At 38.7% G+C, this 22,390-nt stretch overlaps 1 protein-coding gene across 1 annotated transcript; it reads right to left on the reverse strand.

The window, feature by feature from the left end:
- Nucleotides 1-416: 416 nt before the first annotated feature.
- Nucleotides 417-13,171, reverse strand: LOC6562906 (neurogenic protein big brain). The gene is made up of 5 exons (XM_001988222.3): nt 12,683-13,171; nt 10,635-10,801; nt 9,418-9,544; nt 3,137-3,344; nt 417-2,381 (listed from the first exon to the last, which is right to left on the reverse strand). Exons 1-5 carry the CDS (start codon nt 12,871-12,873, stop codon nt 957-959), a joined length of 2,118 nt encoding a protein of 705 aa, XP_001988258.1. The 5' UTR covers nt 12,874-13,171; the 3' UTR covers nt 417-956.
- Nucleotides 13,172-22,390: the final 9,219 nt, after the last annotated feature.

Here is a 22,390-nt window from a genome sequence, read left to right on the forward strand (position 1 = left end):
ACATTTCCGCATCAGTTATTCGCATAACATTTAAACTACGTAATTATTCGCATGTATTTACACATTTATATTATATTAGTCTTCTCTTAATGCAAATAAAAAGTGTGAAGAGGATTAAGCAACTAAAATATTGAACATATGTCAAACTAATTATAATATAGCTTCGTATAAATAACTCAGTTACAATCTTCATTTTATTTATACCTGTCTTCGCTGAATTCAAATAGACTTGCAAAAATATATATGATATAAAAGTTGATTTAAAAATTATAGTCTCAAAATATGTACTACAAAAATTCCCAACAAAAGGGGATAACAAACTAAAAAAAAAATGATAAAACAACAAAAATACTACTAATTCGAAACTGCATAGATATTTTTGATTTTTGATATATCGTAGGATTTTTGTAGTGCTGAGTTATTTTTTCTTTTTTTTTAAGTATTTATGATTTTGTATTTTTTTGCAATCGTTGAAATCACTGAACTTTGATTATGAGTAGAAAGTAAATATTATGGAAGGATTGGGGGATATATATTTATATGTAAGTTGCTAATGTGACTTATGGTTATCGTTGTGTCTTAGTGTTGTCTGCTGCTAGGTGTGAGTTCCAACTTACTTCTCCCATATTAATAATACATTGTGGCTATGTTTCGTCTGTTATCTCTAGTCTAGTATACATTTATATATATATGTATATACTTATGTGAATGCGTTTTTGATAGCTTGAATTTAGAAATGAAAACTGCACTTAACTGTGTGTGTGTGTGTGTGTGTGTATGTGTGATAGGTTCAACTAAATGCTAGGATGCTTTGGATGGCCCTGACTACACTAAAATAAACTGCTCTGCTTGGCTAGGCTGCAGCTGTGCAGGGTCATGGTGCCCGTGGGATGGATGGCGAGGGCAGCGTGTATTGTTGGCGGCGGCGTCGTTACGGGGCCCCAAGAGAGCCGCTTTCAGTTGGGTCGCAACGGCAGCATGGCATAATGTTGCTGATGTGCCTGAGCCTGCTGCTGCTGTTGCTGCATCATCATCTGCTGTTGCTGCTGCTGTTGCTGCTGCTGCTGCTGTTGCTGTGTTGCTGTTGTGACCGTTGTGGGCACCTGGGATGTGGTATAGGTGACGGCACAGGCAGCCGGCTGTGAGACAACAACGGGCGCACTTACCTTACGCTCGGATTGCGTCCGTATGGGCTGTGGATGTGCCGCATTTGGTTGCGGTGGTGGTGCATACATCAGCATTGGTGGTGGCGGCGGCGATGGCTCCACACCGGGATGGCGTGCCGGCGGCGTGACTGCCGAGCCATGATACGACCCATACGAACTATCATCGGACTGGGCAGACTGACCGCGATTCCTTGTTGGTCCAGTCATCCCATAGAGTTGATCGCGTCGCTCGAACTTGTGATTGCCGTCGAGTGGTGTGGGATTGTTGCGTGATCCATAGACTGGCTGGAAGCCCTGTGGTTGCGACTGTGGCTCCGACAAAAGCTGCGGTGCCGCCTGCAATTGTTGCTGTTGCATTGTTACCGTTGCCTGTTGCTGCTGCTGTTGCTGCTGCTGCTGCAGTGGTTGCTGCTGACCGCGAATTGAGCCACGCATGCCATAAATGCTTTCAGAGCGCTGCTGCATTTGATTTTGCACATTTTGGTTTTGTAAATGCGAAGATTGGGCTGCTGTAACTGCCTGTTGCTGTTGTTGTTGCTGCTGCTGCTGCTGTTGTTGTTGCTGATGTTGTTGCTGCTGCTGCTGCTGCTGCTGGTGTTGCTGTTGTGTGCGCATAGGGTAAAGACTCTGTGCCGGCACCAATGGACCCGGACGTGGCACAATGTCACGATTGATGGCCGTGTTGCTCTTGGCGTAAACAGACTGTGAGCGATTCAAACTGCTCCGAGTCAAAGTTGGGGAACGGCAGTAAAGTGAACGAGTGCCGCCATAGAGCGGTTCCTGCTGCTGCTGCTGCTGCTGGTCGTACTTGGATGAGAGTGGCGGTGCAGTGTACAGATTCTGGCAGTAGTTGCCCGCTCCAGCACCCACAACACCCATCTGGGCCATGTTGGCGGCGTTGGCATGTTGAGCTGCTGTTGCAGCGCCTCCATTCGATTGGCCACGCGGATATGTGCCCTGTGATTGTTGATATTTGTTTGGCTTCTCCATGTCCATGTCGTAGTTGAGCTCATCCTCGGAGTGGATGGAGCTCGAGTCGTTGTCAATGCTACTTTTTGCGTGTCGCACGCTGCGCCTCGAGCTGAATATGTACTCATAAACCAGGCCAGAAGCCATGCCACCAACGAGCGGTCCGAACCAATATACCCAATGATTATCCCATTTGTTAAGCACAAACGATGGACCCAAAGAGCGAGCTGGATTCAGATAGGGCATCTGCAATGGATCAAATGCAAAAACATATTGTTAAAAACATGAAATTTTAGAAGAAAACTTGACTTTGTTGATATATACATAAATATGCATAATATATTCAGTTGGAACTCATTTAAAATTCAAACGTCTTCGTCCAATAAAAAATCACTGATTTTGTAAATTCTATTTTATATATATTTTTATCTTTTTCGTACATTTAAATCTTGTTTGGCATTATATGTTTAATTAATCCATTTTTATTTCTCACGAACTGAATTATATGTTGTACGAATTTCATATTACAAATTCTCAATTTAGTCAATAAATTGACTAATTGACTATTTTTTTGTTTTTTTTTATTGCTGATGTTTGAAAATTATCGTACTGACTGACTGAAATGGCAATGCCAATCCATATAAATTTCATTTTTATTGTCCGACTAAACAAACTGGCTAAATATTTGCTTTTAATTTCTGGTCCTGGCCCTGGCCCTGGAGACGGAGCAATGTTATAAACATGGTACGGCCATGACTTGTGCTAAATTAATTATCTCTCCGCCAATTTCTCGGGACCCTTTGTTGGCTACCTGAGACCTCGACGGCTTAACGTTAACCAGCGCTTGTCACGCTGCGATTTTTGCACCATACACAAATGCGCAAACGGCAGGTGCGTTTTTTTTTTCTTTTCTTATTTAGTCTGTCTCAAGTCTTGGGACTCGGGTCTTCAGATTTTGCGTTGAAGCATTCCTCAAGCATCATTATCAATGTCAAACTTACCGACACAAAGCAACAGGCGCTGTATGCCGCACCGATGGCGAACGCCGAATTGCCCATGAACTTCTTAATGGCATCGGTCGATACGAAATAGCAGAGCACCACAACGAATGTCAGTATGAATTCCACGCCGAACCGTTCCCAGGCGGCTAACGCGGCGCTGTGCGAGATTGCCGCTTGCAGATTGCCCTGATAGCCCGGCACGGTGACACTATATAAAAAAACGAGACAGATACAGAGACAGAGAGAGAGAGAGAGAGAGAGAGAGAGAGAGAAACAAATTTCCATTGATTAATGTATAGCAGATTGTGAGAAAAGTTTTACACTCATTTGCAATTTATGCTACCAGTTTTCATAAACAAAACCCATCATCAGCAACTCATGAACGGTAAGTTACTGCCACTCTAAATAAGTAGATGTCTCTTCATATGTGGGTAAAGGAAGTAAGAAAACCATAATTTAGATTGCCAAAGTTTCAATTGCCTAGCGACAAAGACTGTTGCCTATTTCCAGGCACCATGCGGTGTAAAAGTTTTTCAACTGCTTTATGATTTATGCACGATTTGAATTTATGTGACAAGGCTAATGAGTTTACTGACTTACAGTTGGTGTGAATTAAGCTCAGTTGTGCACAGACTAATTGTAATTGATATTAAAACAACACTTTTGGTCACGTTTACTATTTAAACTGCTGCTGTTAACGAGGTTTATTGAAAGCAATATGAAAAACAATCCGATAAACCAACCGTTTTTGTTGAGTTGTTGAGTACGAACACAGAGATGTTCGTAAATCTATTTGCTTTCACACATATGAGTGCTGTTTGGGTAAATATTTGGTAAGCTCTCAATAAACGAGCAACGGATGCACACCGCAACGCCAATTGCACATCAACAGCGAAACATTGAATATCTGCGAAAATCCGAAAATAAATGCTTTTGCAATGCACTTGAAGGTACTTGAACAAATACAGCACTCAATGTAAGTGAGAGAATGAGTGACAAGGACAAACTAGAAGTTGTTGCCACCATCAGGTGCACAAGCAAGGAGCAATATCCTTGCCAGCTTAACGGCAATAAGCAGCAGCTTTGCCCGCAAATAGCAGTTGTGCCAATAAAGTAGACTATGGAAAATGTGAAAAGCTCAAGTATTTGAAAGAGAAAATACGTTTGTATGTTGAACTATTTTACACCTCTACACTCAAAAAAAAACCATTCTAATTCATTAGAAACTATTTAAAATGGTATGTAAGAAATCTTAGAGTACTAATTATTAAAAAACATCCTGGAAATTGGAAAAAAAAACCTTCCGATTTGGAATTATACTTTCTGAATAATAAGATGAGTTACGCTTGGCGTTTTTTTTTCTGAGTGTATGAGTGTGTGTGCTGCTTGGCAAATATAGTGCCACATATTTTTGCTGACCCAAACAATTTTTCACTTCATTGCACGCTGATTAAATTTTTAAGCGCTTAGTAAAGCATTCGGCTTCACTTATTATTTTGTGTTTATTTTTTCAGTTTGATTTTGGCCTTGGTTTGTTTGCTCATAAGTGGATATAGTGTTAATTTTCCACACATACACACAAACATCTACTTTCAGCCAAGTAGCGGGAAATAGCAAAATGTTGCCAAAACTTTATGTGCCTTTAATCTTTGCAGCTTCCAATCCTGGCCAAAATTGTTCGCGCACAACAAAGGCAAACAAAAAGAAAATTAGAACAAAAAAGAAGAGAAAATGAAATGAAAGAATAACATATTACAAGAAGCAGCCAACTTGAACTGTAGCAAGTTGGCGTGTTTGAGAGTGCCCGGTTTAAAATGAGAGGCAACATACATTTCCTTGCCCATTTGTTGCCGCCACATCCGCATGGAAACTGCGGCGATATGTGCTATGTGCAACACGCTCGGCTGCCCTGTGGTCTTCTGGGGTTTTAGTTTGGTTTTTTTGGTCATAGGATGCGTGTGAATTGGTTGGGGCAACTGGGAATGTTTGCATTGACACCGAAACTCTGATATATATATTATTGATTATGATTGCACACAGAGTAAATGGCAATTTATTCTATATAGAACTAAGCGAATAGCAACTGAATTGTATTTAATTTATTTGGTGTACAATTTAATGATATCAAATAAAATTACAGCTTCTTTTTCAATACAACTTCATACACGAAACCAACACATTAAAATCATGCTGTGTGGCAATTAAAATGCCTAATTTATATTCAAATAGCAGACAGAATTTGTTATTGACTGTGCCACAAAGCAATTAATTATAAAATTCATACAAATATTTGGCCTGAAATTCCAATTTCTAAAATGTGCATTGCCAAATATTTCGTTTCTTGTGGCAGGTTTAGGAATTAAACAAGCTGCTACAATGTTTTGCTCTCGAGGTGAGTGTGTCAGGTACACACACACATTCACACATTTACACACACATACTCATATTTAAGTGGACCAGCTGTGCAACGTTCAGTTTTGAGGAGTTGGAGGTAGAAAGACCAACGACCGGAAGCGCCAACAGGATGCCATTTTCATGTTGCAAGCGATAAGCCCGAAAGCGACATCAAACGAAATCAACGCAACTGTGCATCGATTCCCTAATTCAATTGCCTATGTGACACGAATTGATTTCGATTTCGATTTCGATTTGGATTTCGATTTGGATTTGTATTTGGATTTCATGCCTCGCTTTGTGCTCCTTGCAACTGTCCAATGCAAATACAGGAAATGCATTGCCATGCTAGATACAAATCCACTGGAGGTGAAACCAACTGAATGCAAGAATCTCACTCCTCTGTTGCCTTTTCGGCGTGTTTCTTCTTCTTTTTGTTGTCATTTAAAATTCAAATTTTCAACTCGAAAATCCTGTTTTCGTATGTATCTCTTGCTGCGCTGTGGCACTACTGTAATTTTGGGCGGCAGGTGTGTGTTGCCTGCTGAACTGCGCTCATTTATGCTGTTCCGTTGCTTATTGCAGCTGCCTCTGCTGGCTGACCAACCAGATCGAAGAGCAGCGCCGGCGACACGTGTTTGATTTCAAGTTTCCGACGCATCCTGCGCAGGCGCAGCCGCAACGACGACGACAACGACGACGACAAAAGACGCCAGAAACGGAGTTGAACAAAGCAGAAGAACCAATGCCAATGTTAATTATGCGCTTTTGCTTTCGACCTCTACCTGATTTTTATCTTTCATCATTTAAAAAAAAAAAAAGAAGTAAAAATAAAGGCTGCTTTGGCATTTTTGTGGAACGTGCTTGGCGCACGTTCGACGGCCACAGGCCAGAAAGTGTACTGAATCCTCATTGAAAATCCACAGAACTCAACTGGCATAACAATAACGAAGCAAACGGGAATCTTAAAATATCGCATAGCCGGATATCGATACTTAAAATATGCTGCGGGCCTGTCATACCATTTTTGAAGCAAAAAAAATTAAAAATATCAAATTAAAAATAATAAAGCGAACAGGGCGTTTTTAGCTTCAGCATTTACGAGTATGTCTTGGCAACGTTCCCGCGGCACATGCGACACATGGGTCTGGCAATTAGGGTAGCGACAATTGAAATATGACAGTGTGAAGTGCGTGTGTGCGGGGGATGACTGTACAAGCGGTACAAGAGTACTTATGTATGCATATATACATACATATGTATATACATATGCATATAAGTATGTGTGTACAAAATGAAATTTTGTTGACTCTATATGAGTATCAAGGACTTGTTTCAATTTGTAACGCAAAAGATTAGCTCAAATGTAAGCAACTTGTCCTGTAGGAGTGCTGTAGAAATCAAAAAGCCAGAGAGATGAAACAGTACAGAAGTATAGAAGAATTATTAGTTGTTTTCAGCTTGATTAAAAAATAAGTAACTTTATCTATAAGTATATAAATACATATGTATATGTATATTATATTGATACCAGGGCACCATATTTTAATAATTTATTCAAACTGAATATTTGCTGTATTTGGTGGTTAAACTTGACAGGACATACTAGGCTAAGAAGTCACACAACGAAACTGGGTATAGTCAGTACCCTGCCAAGTTTGCGATAATGAGAAAGACTCCTCAATCCTCATCAGATCAGATTGTATTGCCTTAGCCAAGAAAATATGGAATATTTTAGTGAAACAGGGGCATAGAAAGCCTCAACCTGCCAAGGATTCTCGCATTCTTACAGGAATTAGAGTTGATGGGAATAGTATTATAACAATCAATATTATAGCTAATAAAACTGCCGACGATTCATTAAAAAATAACCACAATCTTTTGAGCTGAATTTTGGGCTTAAATTACGTTTCTTTAACTCTGGCATCAATCTCGGCTGAGCGTTCCTCAAACTGACAGTCGAACTCAAATCTAATAACCACCCGAAACCACAAAATCTTAACCAATTAATCAACAGCCACACACACACACACACACTTAGACACACGCACACTTAAACGGTGCAGAGACTTTTGGAAACATATGTTTCAAGCTAAAACACAATTTGAACTCGTTGGGACCCTTTAAAGATACTAAACAACAACAACAAAAAAAGAGGAGCAAAAAAAGAAAAAACAGATACGAACCTGATCGGAGTAGCAGCTGAAACATGTTTCGGTTGCAGCGGCTACTCGGATTGCTCCGACTGTCGACTGTAGAAAGTAAAGATGCCAACGCACTTAAAAAAAAATAATAAAAATAAAAAGGAGCCAGGGGTAAAAATCAACAGCAAAACAGATGTTGAACAGACAGACCGGGAGAGAGAGAGGGAGAGAGAGATAGAGAAAGAGGGAGAGAGACAGTGGCAAGCTGCACAGGCGCATTATCTTTCCAAAAAGGAGAAAAATTGGAGCGAAATTTCGGTTTGAAGAATGCTGCGCAGTCGCTGAAGGAGCAGGAGCCGTGGCAAAGGCACAAAGTAGACATTTTGCTTCATTGTTTTGTATTTGTTTTTTCTCGTTTCCCCTACAGAAAAGTATCTCGAACACAAAGAGTGATATTCCACACGCATATCCTGCGTCGAGTTTGCGCTGTTATCTAGGCATAAAAGACGCTGACAGGCTCGAAGAAAGATTTGTGCGTATCCTCGCACAATTATGTATACGCATTTGTGTGTGTGTGTGTGTGTGTATCTAGGCAGCACATGGCGATGGCCTCGACAAAGGAATCCGGTCCTGACAGCAGCGTATTTTTCAAAAAAAAATAAAATTGGAAATCACGTTGCCAGTGGCAGATGTTTTCTCTAGTTTATAAACGTGGGTAGACGTGGTAAAAACTCCTAGCTCTGCTAAGATATCTACCTGCGTCCTATGCAGGTGCTTGTGCGTAATGCTGTCTGCGTGTGTGTGTGCGTGTGTGTGTGTGTGCAGAGGACACAACGTCTACCTGCATATCCTATTTATACATTTCTCTAGTTCGCTTCCCTGCTTTTTGCACATGAACTTTGTATTTCCTGTAAATGGTAAATGGTTTTTGGGTAATGTGTCCTTGTACAGTCATCGCATCAGTCGTTAGTGATTTGAGTGACATTGAGCACCTTGTTGGAATTTAATTCAAAAGTTATTTGGCCCACCAGCAACGGGCTGGCTTTGTTAACACAAAACCCAAATCTCTGACCATGCAAATGCCCATTGCCCTCAGCAAAACTTTGCCCAGTCAACGATATTTAAAAGTTGCACCTAAATCGAAATGCATTCGGCGCTCAATTCAATTCCTATTCGTAGAATTAAAGCTGCTTAAGGAGAAGTCTTTGTTGTACCACTTTCCGGTCATTCAAAATACTTGGAAGCTGCAGTGATGTTCATTGCAACAATAACAATAACAACTACACTGCAATGCACAGTCAGCTGAGAAAACTTAAAGATGTGCAGCAGCAGCATTTTAGCTGATAAATCTTAAATTATAAAGTACTCTGAGCAGATGACTAACCAGCTGGAGAAATCAACAATCAATGGGATGGAAATTATATAATTGAGATCGTAACTAGGAATCTAAGAAGAGAACTATTAACTTGACATCAAATATAGTAGTAACATCGGTGGTATATGAAAAATGTGGATTTCTTGCTAAAACCAATCCTAAGTTGAATGAAATAATTATTTACTGCTGTCAATGCTTATTTCTCAAAAGTTATTTATCCTCAGAGAGTTATTCAAGCTGTGTGGAAGCTAGTCAATTCAGATTTCCTATGTCTTTACCCACTGTAAATATATCAATTAATCAGCTTATGGCTCAGATTAATGAATATCCACATAATTACTTATATGTATGTATATGTATTGACTTACCCGTAGAGTAGGGCGGCGCCAGCGATGCCTCCGCCACACTGGGCGGTCATGTACATGGCGGCCCGGATTGGGGAGATGCTACGCACCACACAACAGGCCAAGGTAACGGCGGGATTGATGTGTGCGCCTGTGAAGCGAAAGAAAAATGCAGATAAGTGGATTAATCATAAAATATTTAACACGCAGAACAGTTGTGCCAGTTGCCTAGGTTAACAACATTGTTCTTAAACTGTCAGAGAATATAAATGCTCACAAGCTGAAGTTTACCAAGCAGCTAGAAATTAACTCAAGTTTTCAGCCATGATAACATCACTTTATAAGCAAAAATAAACATCTCTCAGAAGAGTAGCTGAAGTGTTGACAGAAATAATTTGTTAAATTCCGGTTGCACCTCAATTGTGCCCACTGTATAATTAATGTACTCGAATCGCTGCTTGGAAACCGTTAAATAACATTTTGACACTTTCGTGGAAACAGTATTTGTTTTGGGAGGAGGCAGAGCTGGGTGAGTTAACATCATAACTTAATGCTCAGCCAATTGGCTGTGAAAAGAGCAGATACAAAAAAAAATAAAAGAAAAATAACGAAACTTTAAGGCAAATCAAGAACACATGTTCTCAAGGGGAGGACTCTCCACCCAACATATACACACATATATGATGTTTTTGTGGAAACATTTAATTGCCTTGAATGTCAACGCAGATGAACAAATACACAAGGAAGTTTGTGCGGAACACGGAAAAATAAAATAACAGACAGGGGCCAGAGTCGACGCCACTACAAGTGCGGCCCGTTAAGATAAGAGGAGGAAAAATACGAGTGCAACATGGATGCAGGGAGGGGGGTCTGTTGTAAGGGGAGACGTACTGAAAGTAGGAGTAGGAGCTGGTGGTGCAGGAGTCTGACACTGAGTCGGGAGTGGGCGACAGCCGCAGTGCGTTGGCTTTTTGAAAATTATTTAAAAAAGAAAAGAAGAAACCAAACGAAAAATATATGTGTGGCATGTGAAATGGGGTTCTTGTGCCGACTGCTGCTGCTCCGGCTGCTGTTGCTTGGTGGCAGCGAAATTCCCACGCGCGTGAAGCTTGTGTCGCCAGCAACAACAACAACGCAGCCGCAACAAAAAAAAAAAAAACATGCAACACTTGTCGCCTGTCTGTTTGTTTTCATTTGTTTTTCGTTTCTTTTTTTATATATTTTTTTTTGTTTCGACTTACCCGATATATGCAGAAAGCACTGCGTTAGCGTTGCCATTGCCAGGCCGGAGGCAAGAGATGTGGCCAGCAGCACGGAGGAGACACTGGCACCCACACCGGCGCCCGCTGCAGCGCCACAAACGATGAACACATACAGGAACGAGGCTAAGCACTCGCTGATGATGGATCTGCAAAGAGAGAAGACATAGATGGTTGGTGAGATGGCGAGTGGGGCTGGCGGGGCTGCTTGTGATGCATACTTCAGTTTGGGGCATGTCATTTCATATGATTAAAGTAAATATATGCCAGAAATTATGTTGAGCTTACAAATTGCACACAATGTCAGCCTTGTTCAGTGCCTTTGCTGCATGACAATTAAGCACACACAGAGCCAACACGGAGGGAAGAACACAGCAAGAATCCACAGTCACAGATACAAACCCAAAGGGGCAGCAGCTGCTGACTTTGGAGTGCCGATTGCATGAGGTCGTCGTCGCTGGACAGCAACAGCAACAGCAACAGCAGCAACAACAACGACAACAACAACAACAGCAGACAGTAAAACATAAAATATAAAACGGACTCCGCCCTTGCCGCTTTTTAGCGATAACGAAAAATCAAACAAAACTGCAACTGAAGACAAACAACATCGGCGTCTGAGGGCCAGCTGCAATTTGGTTGCTTTGCCCCCAACTTTGCATTTATGAATTTCCATACAATTCCATGTTCAACTTCAGTATTCTGATGGCGCTTAATTGGTACAAACTACTATTCCCAAACTCATCCAAGTGCTTATTTTACTTTATGCTCGGACATTATTTTGCTGCTGCATTGGACACACAGGTCATTAAACGCAAACTTTTGTTTTACATTTCAAATATGAAAAACAAAAACTTTTTAAACTGCGTTCGACATCATTTTAATGAGATTCACAGATTCAATTTGTTAAAATTAATTTTGAACATGTTATTAATTTTCCAATAAAGAAGTCAAGTAAACTATTCGTCCTTGCATATGTTGTTATTATGAAATGGTTTGGGAGGATTTATGTTAATGTTGCAAGTTGAAAATATATGTGTATGGTTAACAAATATTAGTTGGCTTTTATGAAATTGTAAAATGTTCCATCATTCTAAACTTAAAAAAAAAATGTATATAAAGAAATATATAAAAAAATAATAACGTGTCATTTCTTGTAATGGGAAGAAATACCAAGAAAAGCTTGATATATTTAATAACCTAAAAAATCCAAAATAAGGGAAAAAAGATTCGAAAAATAATCTTAATAGTTATTTATATAATTCATAATTCGAAATTCTCGGAAACTACTCAATTATAGAAATACGTCTCTGTTTAATCCTACTCAAATGACTGATCCAAAATTAATGACAATTTTTTAAATCAAATAACAACTGAAAATCATTTGTAATTAAATGCAAGAAACAAATATAAATATAGTTTTATGATGCACATCATTTTTTATATCTTTTATATTATATACTGCTAAATATATACCTTCAGTCTCTAAACAATTCATATGATTAGAAAATAATAACTATTTCTGTAATTAAAATTACTGCTACTTATCTTTTGTGAAAACGTTAAAAATTAACTATTCTGCCATTGTAATCTATAGAAATAATAAAATAATTAATTGAATTTTCAATAATGAATTAGAAATATTATTTCATCAAATTATTATTATTATTAATTATTATCGACTGTTTCATCTGCTGTGCTGTGGCAATTAAAATGTTGCTCCAAAGTTTTAAATAAGTAATTGCGAACTCAAAGTGAAGTTATCCAAGTATCTGCCATGGACAAACACAAACCACTTCAATTTCACTTAGTTAAGCATTATTCAAGCGGCCATGTCTACATAATGCACAGAGACACAAAAGTTAAATACAGCTACCGACTAGAATTCGCATAAAAAAAAGAACAAAAAACAATAAACAAGCTAAACAAAGAGCAAGTCTGATATAAAAACAACGACTATGACTATGGAGTAGTAGTGGAATGGGGAACAAATTCGAATTCAGTAGACGCCATAGAAGCTATTTGCCCACCTCCAAAACTCCAGGGTCCGTATCTCGGCCTGCATGCTGCGCTTGGGCACCTGCAGGGTGCTGGAGAACCGATTGTTGATGGCATTGCCGTGTGAATCTTTGCGCATCGCCTCCAAGCGCTCGAACAATGTGACAATGTGATAGTCTATATTGTGCTCCAGTGGCATTGTGTGCAGACTCTCGTCGGCCATAGTTAAGCGCTTTTGTTTATGTTTTCGATTAGAGTTGATGGAAGAAGCGACTTGGATTATGGTGCTGATTTTACACGAACGAAAAACACTTGGCGACACACGCGACAAATTAATTAACGAAATTGTCTTAGGCAAACATTTTGTTTAGCTCGCTGGATAAACTTTGCACTCGCAAATTGCATTCAATTGATTTCAATTGCAACTGGCAACTGACAACTGGCAAGTGACAACTGACTGTGACGACGTGTGTTTATTTGAACTCTTAACCGTTTTGCAGATTTGTATTATTTTGGATTCGACGCGTAAACACGACCGTTCACAAGTGCGAATTGCGACCGAATGCCGAACAAGTTGAAGCTAAAAACTCAACTCAACATGAAACACCATCTCCACCACTACAACTACCACCACCAACACACCACCAGCTGCTTTGGCAACTGCCCACACCACCAACGCAACATTGTCTGTGTTGAGTAAGCAACCCTCAACAGTGCGGTGAAGTTGAATACGGAAGCCGAAGCAGGCAACCTGTTGGTCAACACAACACATAAATGTTATTCCTGCTGATGATGATGATTGTTGTGTAGATGATGATGTTGTTGATGATCTCGAGCATACTTGTGATTGTTGGTGGTGGTGGTGGATGCTTTTTCGGCAACTGGCAACATAATGAAAAGCGTCGGTAACTTGATTATGCAGCTATGATCAATAACACTGATTTCACGGGCAGGCAACGAAAAAACCCGACCTGGACTCAAACTTAAACTCCCAGGCTGCTCAAGCATCTGCTGGATGCTGGTTTTTGTTGAGTTGAGTGCGTCTCAGTTTTCATTGAATACAATTATTATGGTCTTTGATTTTACGGTACATTAATAAAATTATTATAATATTTATATTAATCAATGGAACGAGCAAGTCAAGCTTAGGGCGATTCAAAAAAGTGCTTTATCAAGACATAAGAACCAAATTTAAAATATGTAAACAATATATATACATAGAATATTTAAAATTTTAGAAATGCTACAAATTCAAATATAGCTAAAAGTTACATTAAATGTTTCTTTTATGCTAAATAATTTAGACAAACAACATGTATAAAATATAAAAAAAAAGTCAAAAATAAAAGATATTTTTTCTAATATATGTAGAATAAAAATAATTTGTATTCTTATTAATAATATGGAAACTTAATCCTTCGCTTGAGTACCCTTGGTCAATTACAATTTACGCACCACTAAATACTACAATTATGAGCGTTGAACACTTGATACCTGTCGATTTTTAACTTGTCTGTAGGCCACTCCATGTATGTACATGAATATGGATATGTGTGTGTGGATGTGCATGTCTGGATATGGCAACGTGTGAGCGACATGGCGAGCCCAATGAGCTGTGAAAGTCAAGAAATGATGCGCAAGAGCCATGACCAAAACCCCAAAGTGAAATCAATCACAAAACTTCTGGGTCCTGCCTACAAGACAAAAAAATAATAACCAAAACTTTTGTTTGAGGGCGTTGCAAGAAAGGCACAGCCATATTTTTTGGCACTGAGTTCAGTTTTTGCACAATCTTCGGATGGGGGGCGGTAAGGACGTTTCCCAGATTGCGCCTTATATGGGGACGAACGACAACGACAACGACAACGGCGTCGACAAAAGGCAGACTCTGAGCGTGGGAATTTGCTTTTGCACGCTCTTTTTGTTGTTGTTGTTGGTTTTGTTTTTGCTTGTTGTGTCCAGTGTCAGAGAGTGGTCCATGTCCCAGGTCCACATCGAGGTCGCACGGGGTCGTTCGGTCGGTCGGTCGTTCGTAGGTAATAATAAGATGTTTTGTTTCAATCACATCGTCGCATCATCGTCATCATCATCATCCTCATCGCTGTCTTGTATGCATATGTCTGCCCTGGACGAAGGTGAAGGCGATCGTCGTGCTCGAGTAGTTGGGATTCCTTTACCTTTACCTATATGTGCTGTTCCTCTTCTTGTTGTTGTTGTGCTTTGCTCTTTTTTTTAACACTGCCAGTGCTTTTCTTGTTGTTGTTGCCGCTCTTGCACTTGTCGGCGTCCAAAAGATCTTCTTTATTGTAGGTTGCGGTTGTTATTGCTTTGGCTCTTGTTGTGGTTGTTGCCGACATTGTTGCTTGTGTTGCTTGGCAGATTGTGTAATGAGAAAGCCACAACTGCCGTGATGCAGACGATGTAGACGAGTATTAGCAGCGGCTTGTCTAAGTAGTTAATTGAATGTAATTGATGTACACAGATTAACACTTATCCCTGTTAATTTGAGCAAATGGTTACAATATACATTTTACTCATTTGTCTATTGCCAACATTATTTCAATTAGCTTATCGTTCTCATACAGCCACTTTTCGGTCCACAAATTTGAAACATAAATTTAAAATATAAAGTTTACAATAAACAACTTAAAACTGCAAACACATTTACAATGGCAATGAACGACAGACTTTTCGAAAAAGCATTTATTTTGTTATATCTTCAAATTCTCACATTTCAAGTTTTGCGTAATCCAAAACAAACTTCCAACTTGCTTTCTTGTCAGTGCCAGCTAATTTGGAACTCCTCCCTCGCTTCACACAGAAACACACACAGTTCAACTTTTGAGTGGATACAAAACGACGGCGTGACTTATGAGTGGATTAAATGTGGTTACCTGTCCGCTGCAACGCCATTCTCGATGCTGGATAGTGGATGGTGGATGCTCGGTGCCGGCACTGCCCATTGATCACCTACAAAACTGAGGTAGGTAACTGCCTTGTCGACGCTCGGCAATGTGAGCTGGCCATAAAACAATGCTGGGAATATCTCAGCCTCCTTGGGTTTTCTCCCTTTTTTTTTCTTTCGTTGTTTTTGCCGGTATTTGTGCAAAACTTAACAAGGTCAAATTTGTTGTGGCTTAATTTGCCGTCTCTGTGTGTGGGAAAAAACCCACCAGAACCGAACACGATTGCAGGAGGCGTTAAACATATGATAAGCTGAAATTTTGAGGCTGAACAAAGTTAATAGAATAGATTTCCGTGAAGGGAGAACTTATGTGTGTTGATTTATAAATTTAGATTTGAAACATATACAATACAAAAGCTGACTTGTTATGGAATAGTTGTCTAAATGAGATTTAGGTTGGTTTTTGGACCCATATAGAAACATGAGAGTTACATAAAGACACACAACAAAAAAAATGACTAAGAAACTAAAGCTGAAATCACTTTACACATTCTCAACACTCAAACTTATTTTGGCACTCATTCGGCTGTCAACCCTTTTGACCCAGCCAAACCGCAACAGACAAATGGCTAAAAACAAATTTTCCATATCCATAGCTTACTAATCGCTGGGAACAAGAGCATATGCAAACACAGAAAAAATAAAAGATTACAACAAAAAATAGAGTAACCACATATGACCGTGATGAGGTCGCAGGTTCGAGTTTAGTTTTTAGAGTGCAGTCCAAAAATGTTTCGGTCGCCGCTCGACACGTGCTCCACACTCAGCAACCGCAACCCTTTCAAATGTGCGTTGCACTTGCACTGAATCTGAGTCTGAGTCTGATTTTGGTTTTGATGCCGATTCTGATTCTGATTTTGTTTCAGATTCTGCACGCACTAATGATGCGGCATTATTTGCATATGCCATTGCACTCGTTCCCGACACTGTCCAGAAAGGGTTAAGGGCACTCTCGCCAAAGGGGTGCTGGCCGTTAATGAAGTGAAATATGTATGTGCGACTGTTACAGTTACGATAATTTATGCATGTTATACAACCATTGACTTGTCCCGTTGTCAGTGCCACGTTCCGGTTTTTTTTTTGCCATCAAATGTTTTTCTTTAATGATATCCCAACAAAAAATCGAGGCGAAAAGGGTTAACACAACTTGCACTTAATCATGCACATCAGTTTTAGAGTTTTATACTCTTTTACAGTAAATACTCGTACCGCAAATGGGGTTGATTTCAGATTCACAGAACTGTTGGGCGGAACTCTGTTTGCGGTTTGTTCATCATCGAGCACAGGTGTAGAAGTGTTGATTGTTGCGGTTTGTTCTTTAAAAGAGCTGCACTTTAAGCATTTCGTGGGAACTATGCAATTTCGGGGCTTTCAAAGCTGCTTCTTTTCATTTTATTCATTGGGCGTAAATCCGCTTGTTCTCCTGAAATAGTTCCAGCGAATTTCTCTCAAAAATGTTTGTCGAGATAATCATAATTTAATAGGCATAGGACAATATATTGACACATTGCTTGAATATTAATATCGAGGCTATAAAGTCATGTCTATGCTGTACCTTAACGATTTTATTACAAACGGAAATTGAATTCATGTATTTAAGAATCTATTAAAAGAACATTGTAACATTATCATACACAAATGCCTACATATATATAGAATAAACGATACGAGAAATATATGTTATGAATGTATTTTAAATGCAAATTACTTTCGTGCCTACGAAATATAAAAACGAAATCAGATTCATTCCGAGAGTCTTTCCAGATGAACATCAATTTTAATTGTAAATTACAATAAACGTTAAGGGCAATTAAATATTTCGAATTTCAAAATATACTTTTAAGTTTCTTTTGATTTTTTTTCGTTTATATGAAACGAATTCTGGGTATAATTTTAAATCAAATTTGGGAAAACATGACTGATATTCAAAGAGAATGATTGATTTTTGAAGTGCCCACATATTCAATGTTTTTTAAATGCCTAAAAAATTGTTCAGCTGACGTTAAATTACAAGATAAAAAGAAAATGGCGACTAATCAACCAGAGGGATTGGTGAATTTATTGGCGAGCAATTCATAAAACTGTTCACAGTATCATAAAAAAGGAGAATTGAAAATTGCAAACCGATATCAAAATGCCGCGCCTCAAATAAATCGATTTTCGGTTATTAGGCGTCACACAGCCATTAAAAATTTTGACAGCTTTTGACAATTTATTGATGTTTCCTCAGAGCGCGCGACAAATGACAACAATCAAAAGAACTAAAAATAAACGTTGCCAGTTCGAAAAGTTTGACCTGTACAGATTGCAAAAAATCAAAAAGTGGACAAATGTTTGCCCGGCTGCAATTTTTCGAGTGGTGGTGGCAGCGATCTCCCTCACTCAACCCTCAACCCTCTTCGCGATAATTTGATTAATTGAAAGTCAGGCGACCTTTTTTTTCGACTGAGGTTGCAGGGTTGTTTAACGGCCCACGGCGTGATTAAATGATCGTTTGGCTAGCGCGAGGGGAACTGATTCAAGTAGCTCTATTGTATTCACATTAACAGGTTTGGACAACCACCCAACCCGCCCATATTGCCACTAGCCCTCAGACCAACTTATCTGACGATTTTTTTTTCATACGCGTTTTGTATAAAATTTAAATATCGCATTACACACAGACACTTGATTTTAAAGCCGACCGCATTCAAATGTTTCACTTGTTGGGCTCGTTATGTGGGTTCGGGTTTGGGTGGGTCTGGTGTTTTTTGTGGTTTCATGTGGTCTCTTGGCAATTTTCGAACATGTGTTTTTTAGTATAAAATTTAAATCTGTTGTCTACTGTTGATTATGCGATAAACTCCGCTCAACTGGGACTTTCGTTTGCTTTCGCTTTTGGACAGTTGTGTAATTGTTTTGCCTCAACTCATTCTCAATTGGCTGCGGTTTACAATTCTGTTGGAAAATTGGCCTCATTGTGGTTTTGAGTTAAATGTGATAGCATTCTGCTATCAACTGTACTACTTGGAAAACTTTGACGGGGATATTTGGAGGAACTTAGTTATTTGTTCGATTTATTAATTTGTTCATAGTTTTAACATTTTATCTTTATTTTAATTCATATATGCATTTGTGTAAATGTTCTATTATAAACATTTATATACATTATAGATATATATATATATTTAACTAAAAATATGCTGTGTGGTGTTTAAAGTTTAACTTAAAGTGTGAAATTTATAACCTATACAGATTTATGCACATCGATCTATCAATCTATGTTTCTTGGCTCACCATCATAAAGTTATCTTTCAGGCAAATTTGTTGTTGTTGCCACATGAAAATTAACTATAAAATCTATGGAAATGCTTTTGATTCAGACACACGAACAAAACACCTAAACACGCACATGGAAGGTCCTTTCAAATGCTGCCACATTAATTATCTCAAACTCCGTAGTCGGCTAAGTGCAACGACTGGCAACGTTTTCTAATTTTCTGGCACAATGCCCCAAAATGTGGTCGGCATTATTGTTGTTGTTGTTGTTGTCGTTGTTAGTGGCACGCCCACATATGCAAATTAATTTTGGCTTCCAACCGACAATTGGGGGCGGGCCAGGACATTGGCACGTCAAAGCCGAAAGGACATTCAACTTGTCGTAGGTAACATAACAATTGTTATAATAAATAAGTGCTCAGCTCTCTTTCAATTTACAAGGCGTCCCTCAGTTTTCCCTTTTCAATTTTCCCAGCCTGCAGCGTGCATCTAACTCATTTGCATATTTTACGCCAATTATATTTTGCATATGCAAAAATTTGCGATTCTATTGTACTTGAGCTAATGCGATTTGGATATTTCGCGCCCATTTGTTCGATTCGCTTTGCAATTTGCGTTTTTTACGATTTGTTTTACTAGACCCGCGGTTCCCCTTCGCCTTGCCCTCTCCTCATCTCATTCGAGCAGTGCCCCCCCGTGGCATTGATCTCATAATCGACGGCAGTTGTTGCCTTTTGATTGGCAGTAAAAAAAAGGAAAGAGGAAAGGAAAACAGCAACAGCAGGCGCATTCTTTACCAGCTAGGTGTTATTTCAAGGGGGTCCTTATACTCGGATTTGCATGAGCCTCTTTTTATGGCATGCCATTTTTTGATAGATGATGCGTGAACGACTTAAATGGCGCCCGACCACGGCTCGGGGGGGAGTGTCATAAATTGTTGTGGTCTACGTAAGTGTTATTCAATGTGTGCCTTCTGCTTATTTGCATATTTGATTAATATGTTTTTTTTTTTTTTGTATGTTTTGGGTGATTTTTTATGGAAAAATAATAAGCATTTTATTAGAGGGTAGAACTGAGGGTTGAATTTTTTATGCACACCACTTTATATATAAGAGACTTCTATAGATTTGGTATGATGAGTTATGATTTTTGTTGAATTAACTAAAGATTTGGCTAGATTATTTAATTTGAATAGGCAGCCCTGTGCTTTTTAAGATTAGGTTAATAATAAAGATTAGGTTATTAGATTAAATAAAGTTGTATCAGAAGAACAGCAAATTTAGGTGTTCCTTTGTTTAATTACTGTTTAAAAAAGATATTTCCGTGCTCAAATCAGAATTATTTTGTCTTTATTCAACATTTTTATTGAAAAATCAGCTAAAATCGAATATGTAATTTGAACCTTTCTTATTATTTTTATATAAATATTTGTATATTTTCTCTGCTTGAAATACAGAATTCCTCCCAAACCACTAATAATTCGTACTTCGAACATTTTTCTGATAGTATCATTTACACTGTTTGTATGAAAGATGTGCAAAGACATTAAAGGTAATTAAATTATTGTCCAAAAAGTTTCAACTAGTGCCCCAGACATATATAAAAGCTATAGCAATATACCCGCTGCACAACTTAATGGTGGGTTGGCTTGTAGGACAGACTTGCCACACAAGCTATGCCAAATTAAGCTATCCACATAAATAATATGAATGTGTAAATGTTTTCAATCGACGCAACAGCAGCCTAAGCTATGCATCTTTCAAATGCAAATCGTGACTAGAGGAAGCCTACTGAGACCAAGGCCTGTCCTTGGCATGTCTCTTGCTGGAAACCTACTCCTGCTCCTGTTGCTCCTGAACCTGGTCTGTCTCTGTTTCTGCTGCTGCTGTTGCGTTTGCCTGTGAGGCACGCACTAATCCAATTGATGCATGGATCATTAAGCACTGATTGCGTTTATGGTGCAGACACTCGAATACACACATACGTGTATAAATATACTTGAACATTCCGCACATATGCAGATTAGCCCACAGGCTATGAGCTGGCAGTGGAAAGGGTACTCAGTGTTGGTCCCCATTCCTCCCTACCACCAATTATGCGAGCATGTTGAAAATAAGACGATTAAAAGCATTTAGATGCAATGCCAAATTGATTTTACCTTTCAAGTTTGATAAACTAAAATGCAACTTTAATGCAATTTCCAATTTCCAGCTACAAACTTATTTTCATTATTTTTTTTATTTTCAAATCAAAATAACTTTCTCACTTTGTCACTCACATTCAAATGGGAACCCACAAAGAGTAAAAGGAACTCTGATCTGCATTTGAGCATTTGGGTGTTGCGCACATGTTGCAAAAAAGTTGTTGGGCACCACCAAAAAAGGTACAACGACACACAAGTACGGAAAAACAATTGCCAATTACGGTTGGTGTCAGGCGTGTTTTGTTGGGTCGCTCGTTCAGTTCGCTTGTTTACCGCTACTGACAACCCCCGACGACACCCTAAGCCACCAGCATAACAACCACACACACAAAAAATAAAAATAAAAGAAAAAATATCTAGGACAGGAAAATCACTTTTGCGCTCATAAATTTCAATAATAAAAATTTGAATGCATTTGACACGAAGCCAGCGACAGTGCCGAAAACAAGGTTAAATCAAATAAAAATCATTGAAATGCATAAACAAGGTTCAAGGTGCGGGTTGCCGGCAAAGCATCCTCATCCCGATAATTGAATTGGGTCGCTCTTGGTTTTGGGCAGCAAGCAACAGCAGCAACCCTTTATTTTTTACACGAGAAACAAAAGTTTTCCTTTTGCATATGTCGCACTCAATGTCGCAGTCGTTAATCTTCTGTAGTTGAGTATAATTTCTCCATGAATTGTGGTCATACATATGTTGGCATTGAACCTGGTAACTATTTTTGTTACATTATGAAAAAACTCCATTGCACAAATTGTGATTAGTTATTGGGGTCAGTAAGTTTGAGCTGCAATTCTATGAGATATGCATGTTGGTATAAAACCACATCAAAACAAGCTCAATTCACAATATTTTATTTATTGCTATTCAATTCTAAAAATGTCTGCAAAAATATGCTTTGACTGAATCTTTGTTTGAATTTTATAATTTTGGAGGTCAGCTAAAAAATGATAATTTCAATTTTAAATTGTGCTTGCAGGCATCAGTTAAAATAAGAAGTCATATTTAAATCTATACCCGCATCAAATACTTTCTTATAAAGAGAAATCTGTAATGCTAATCAAATCTGCATAAACTGCATGGCAAAGTATTTATCTCTTTTTAAGTAAATTTTAGTAAGCACATAAATGAATATATGTATATCAATTTCGATTGTGTGTTAATGTGTGCAATTACATCTGCTTACAGGATATCTCACAGTCGAGTACACTGTGGTCTTCTCAGAGCTGATTAATTTACTTTAAATGTAACTACTAAAATTAAACAATATAAGCTTCCTAGTCAAATTTGTATTATACCTGCTACTTTTAGTTT

The sequence above is a fragment of the Drosophila grimshawi genome, unplaced genomic scaffold, assembly GCF_018153295.1.
Source record: "Drosophila grimshawi isolate 15287-2541.00 unplaced genomic scaffold, ASM1815329v1 contig_1377, whole genome shotgun sequence".
In the NCBI taxonomy this organism is placed as follows: Eukaryota; Metazoa; Arthropoda; class Insecta; order Diptera; family Drosophilidae; genus Drosophila; species Drosophila grimshawi.

Excerpts from the sequence above, each read along its gene's own strand:
- LOC6562906 (XM_001988222.3), bottom strand. The coding sequence starts at position 12,873 with ATGGCCGACGAGAGTCTGCACACAATGCCACTGGAGCACAATATAGAC. Across the intron at positions 3,345-9,417 it reads GGCGCCGCCCTACTCTACGG|TGTCACCGTGCCGGGCTATC; the intron begins GTAAGTCAATAC and ends TTTTTTATATAG. Across the intron at positions 2,382-3,136 it reads GCGCCTGTTGCTTTGTGTCG|ATGCCCTATCTGAATCCAGC; the intron begins GTAAGTTTGACA and ends GATCCATTGCAG.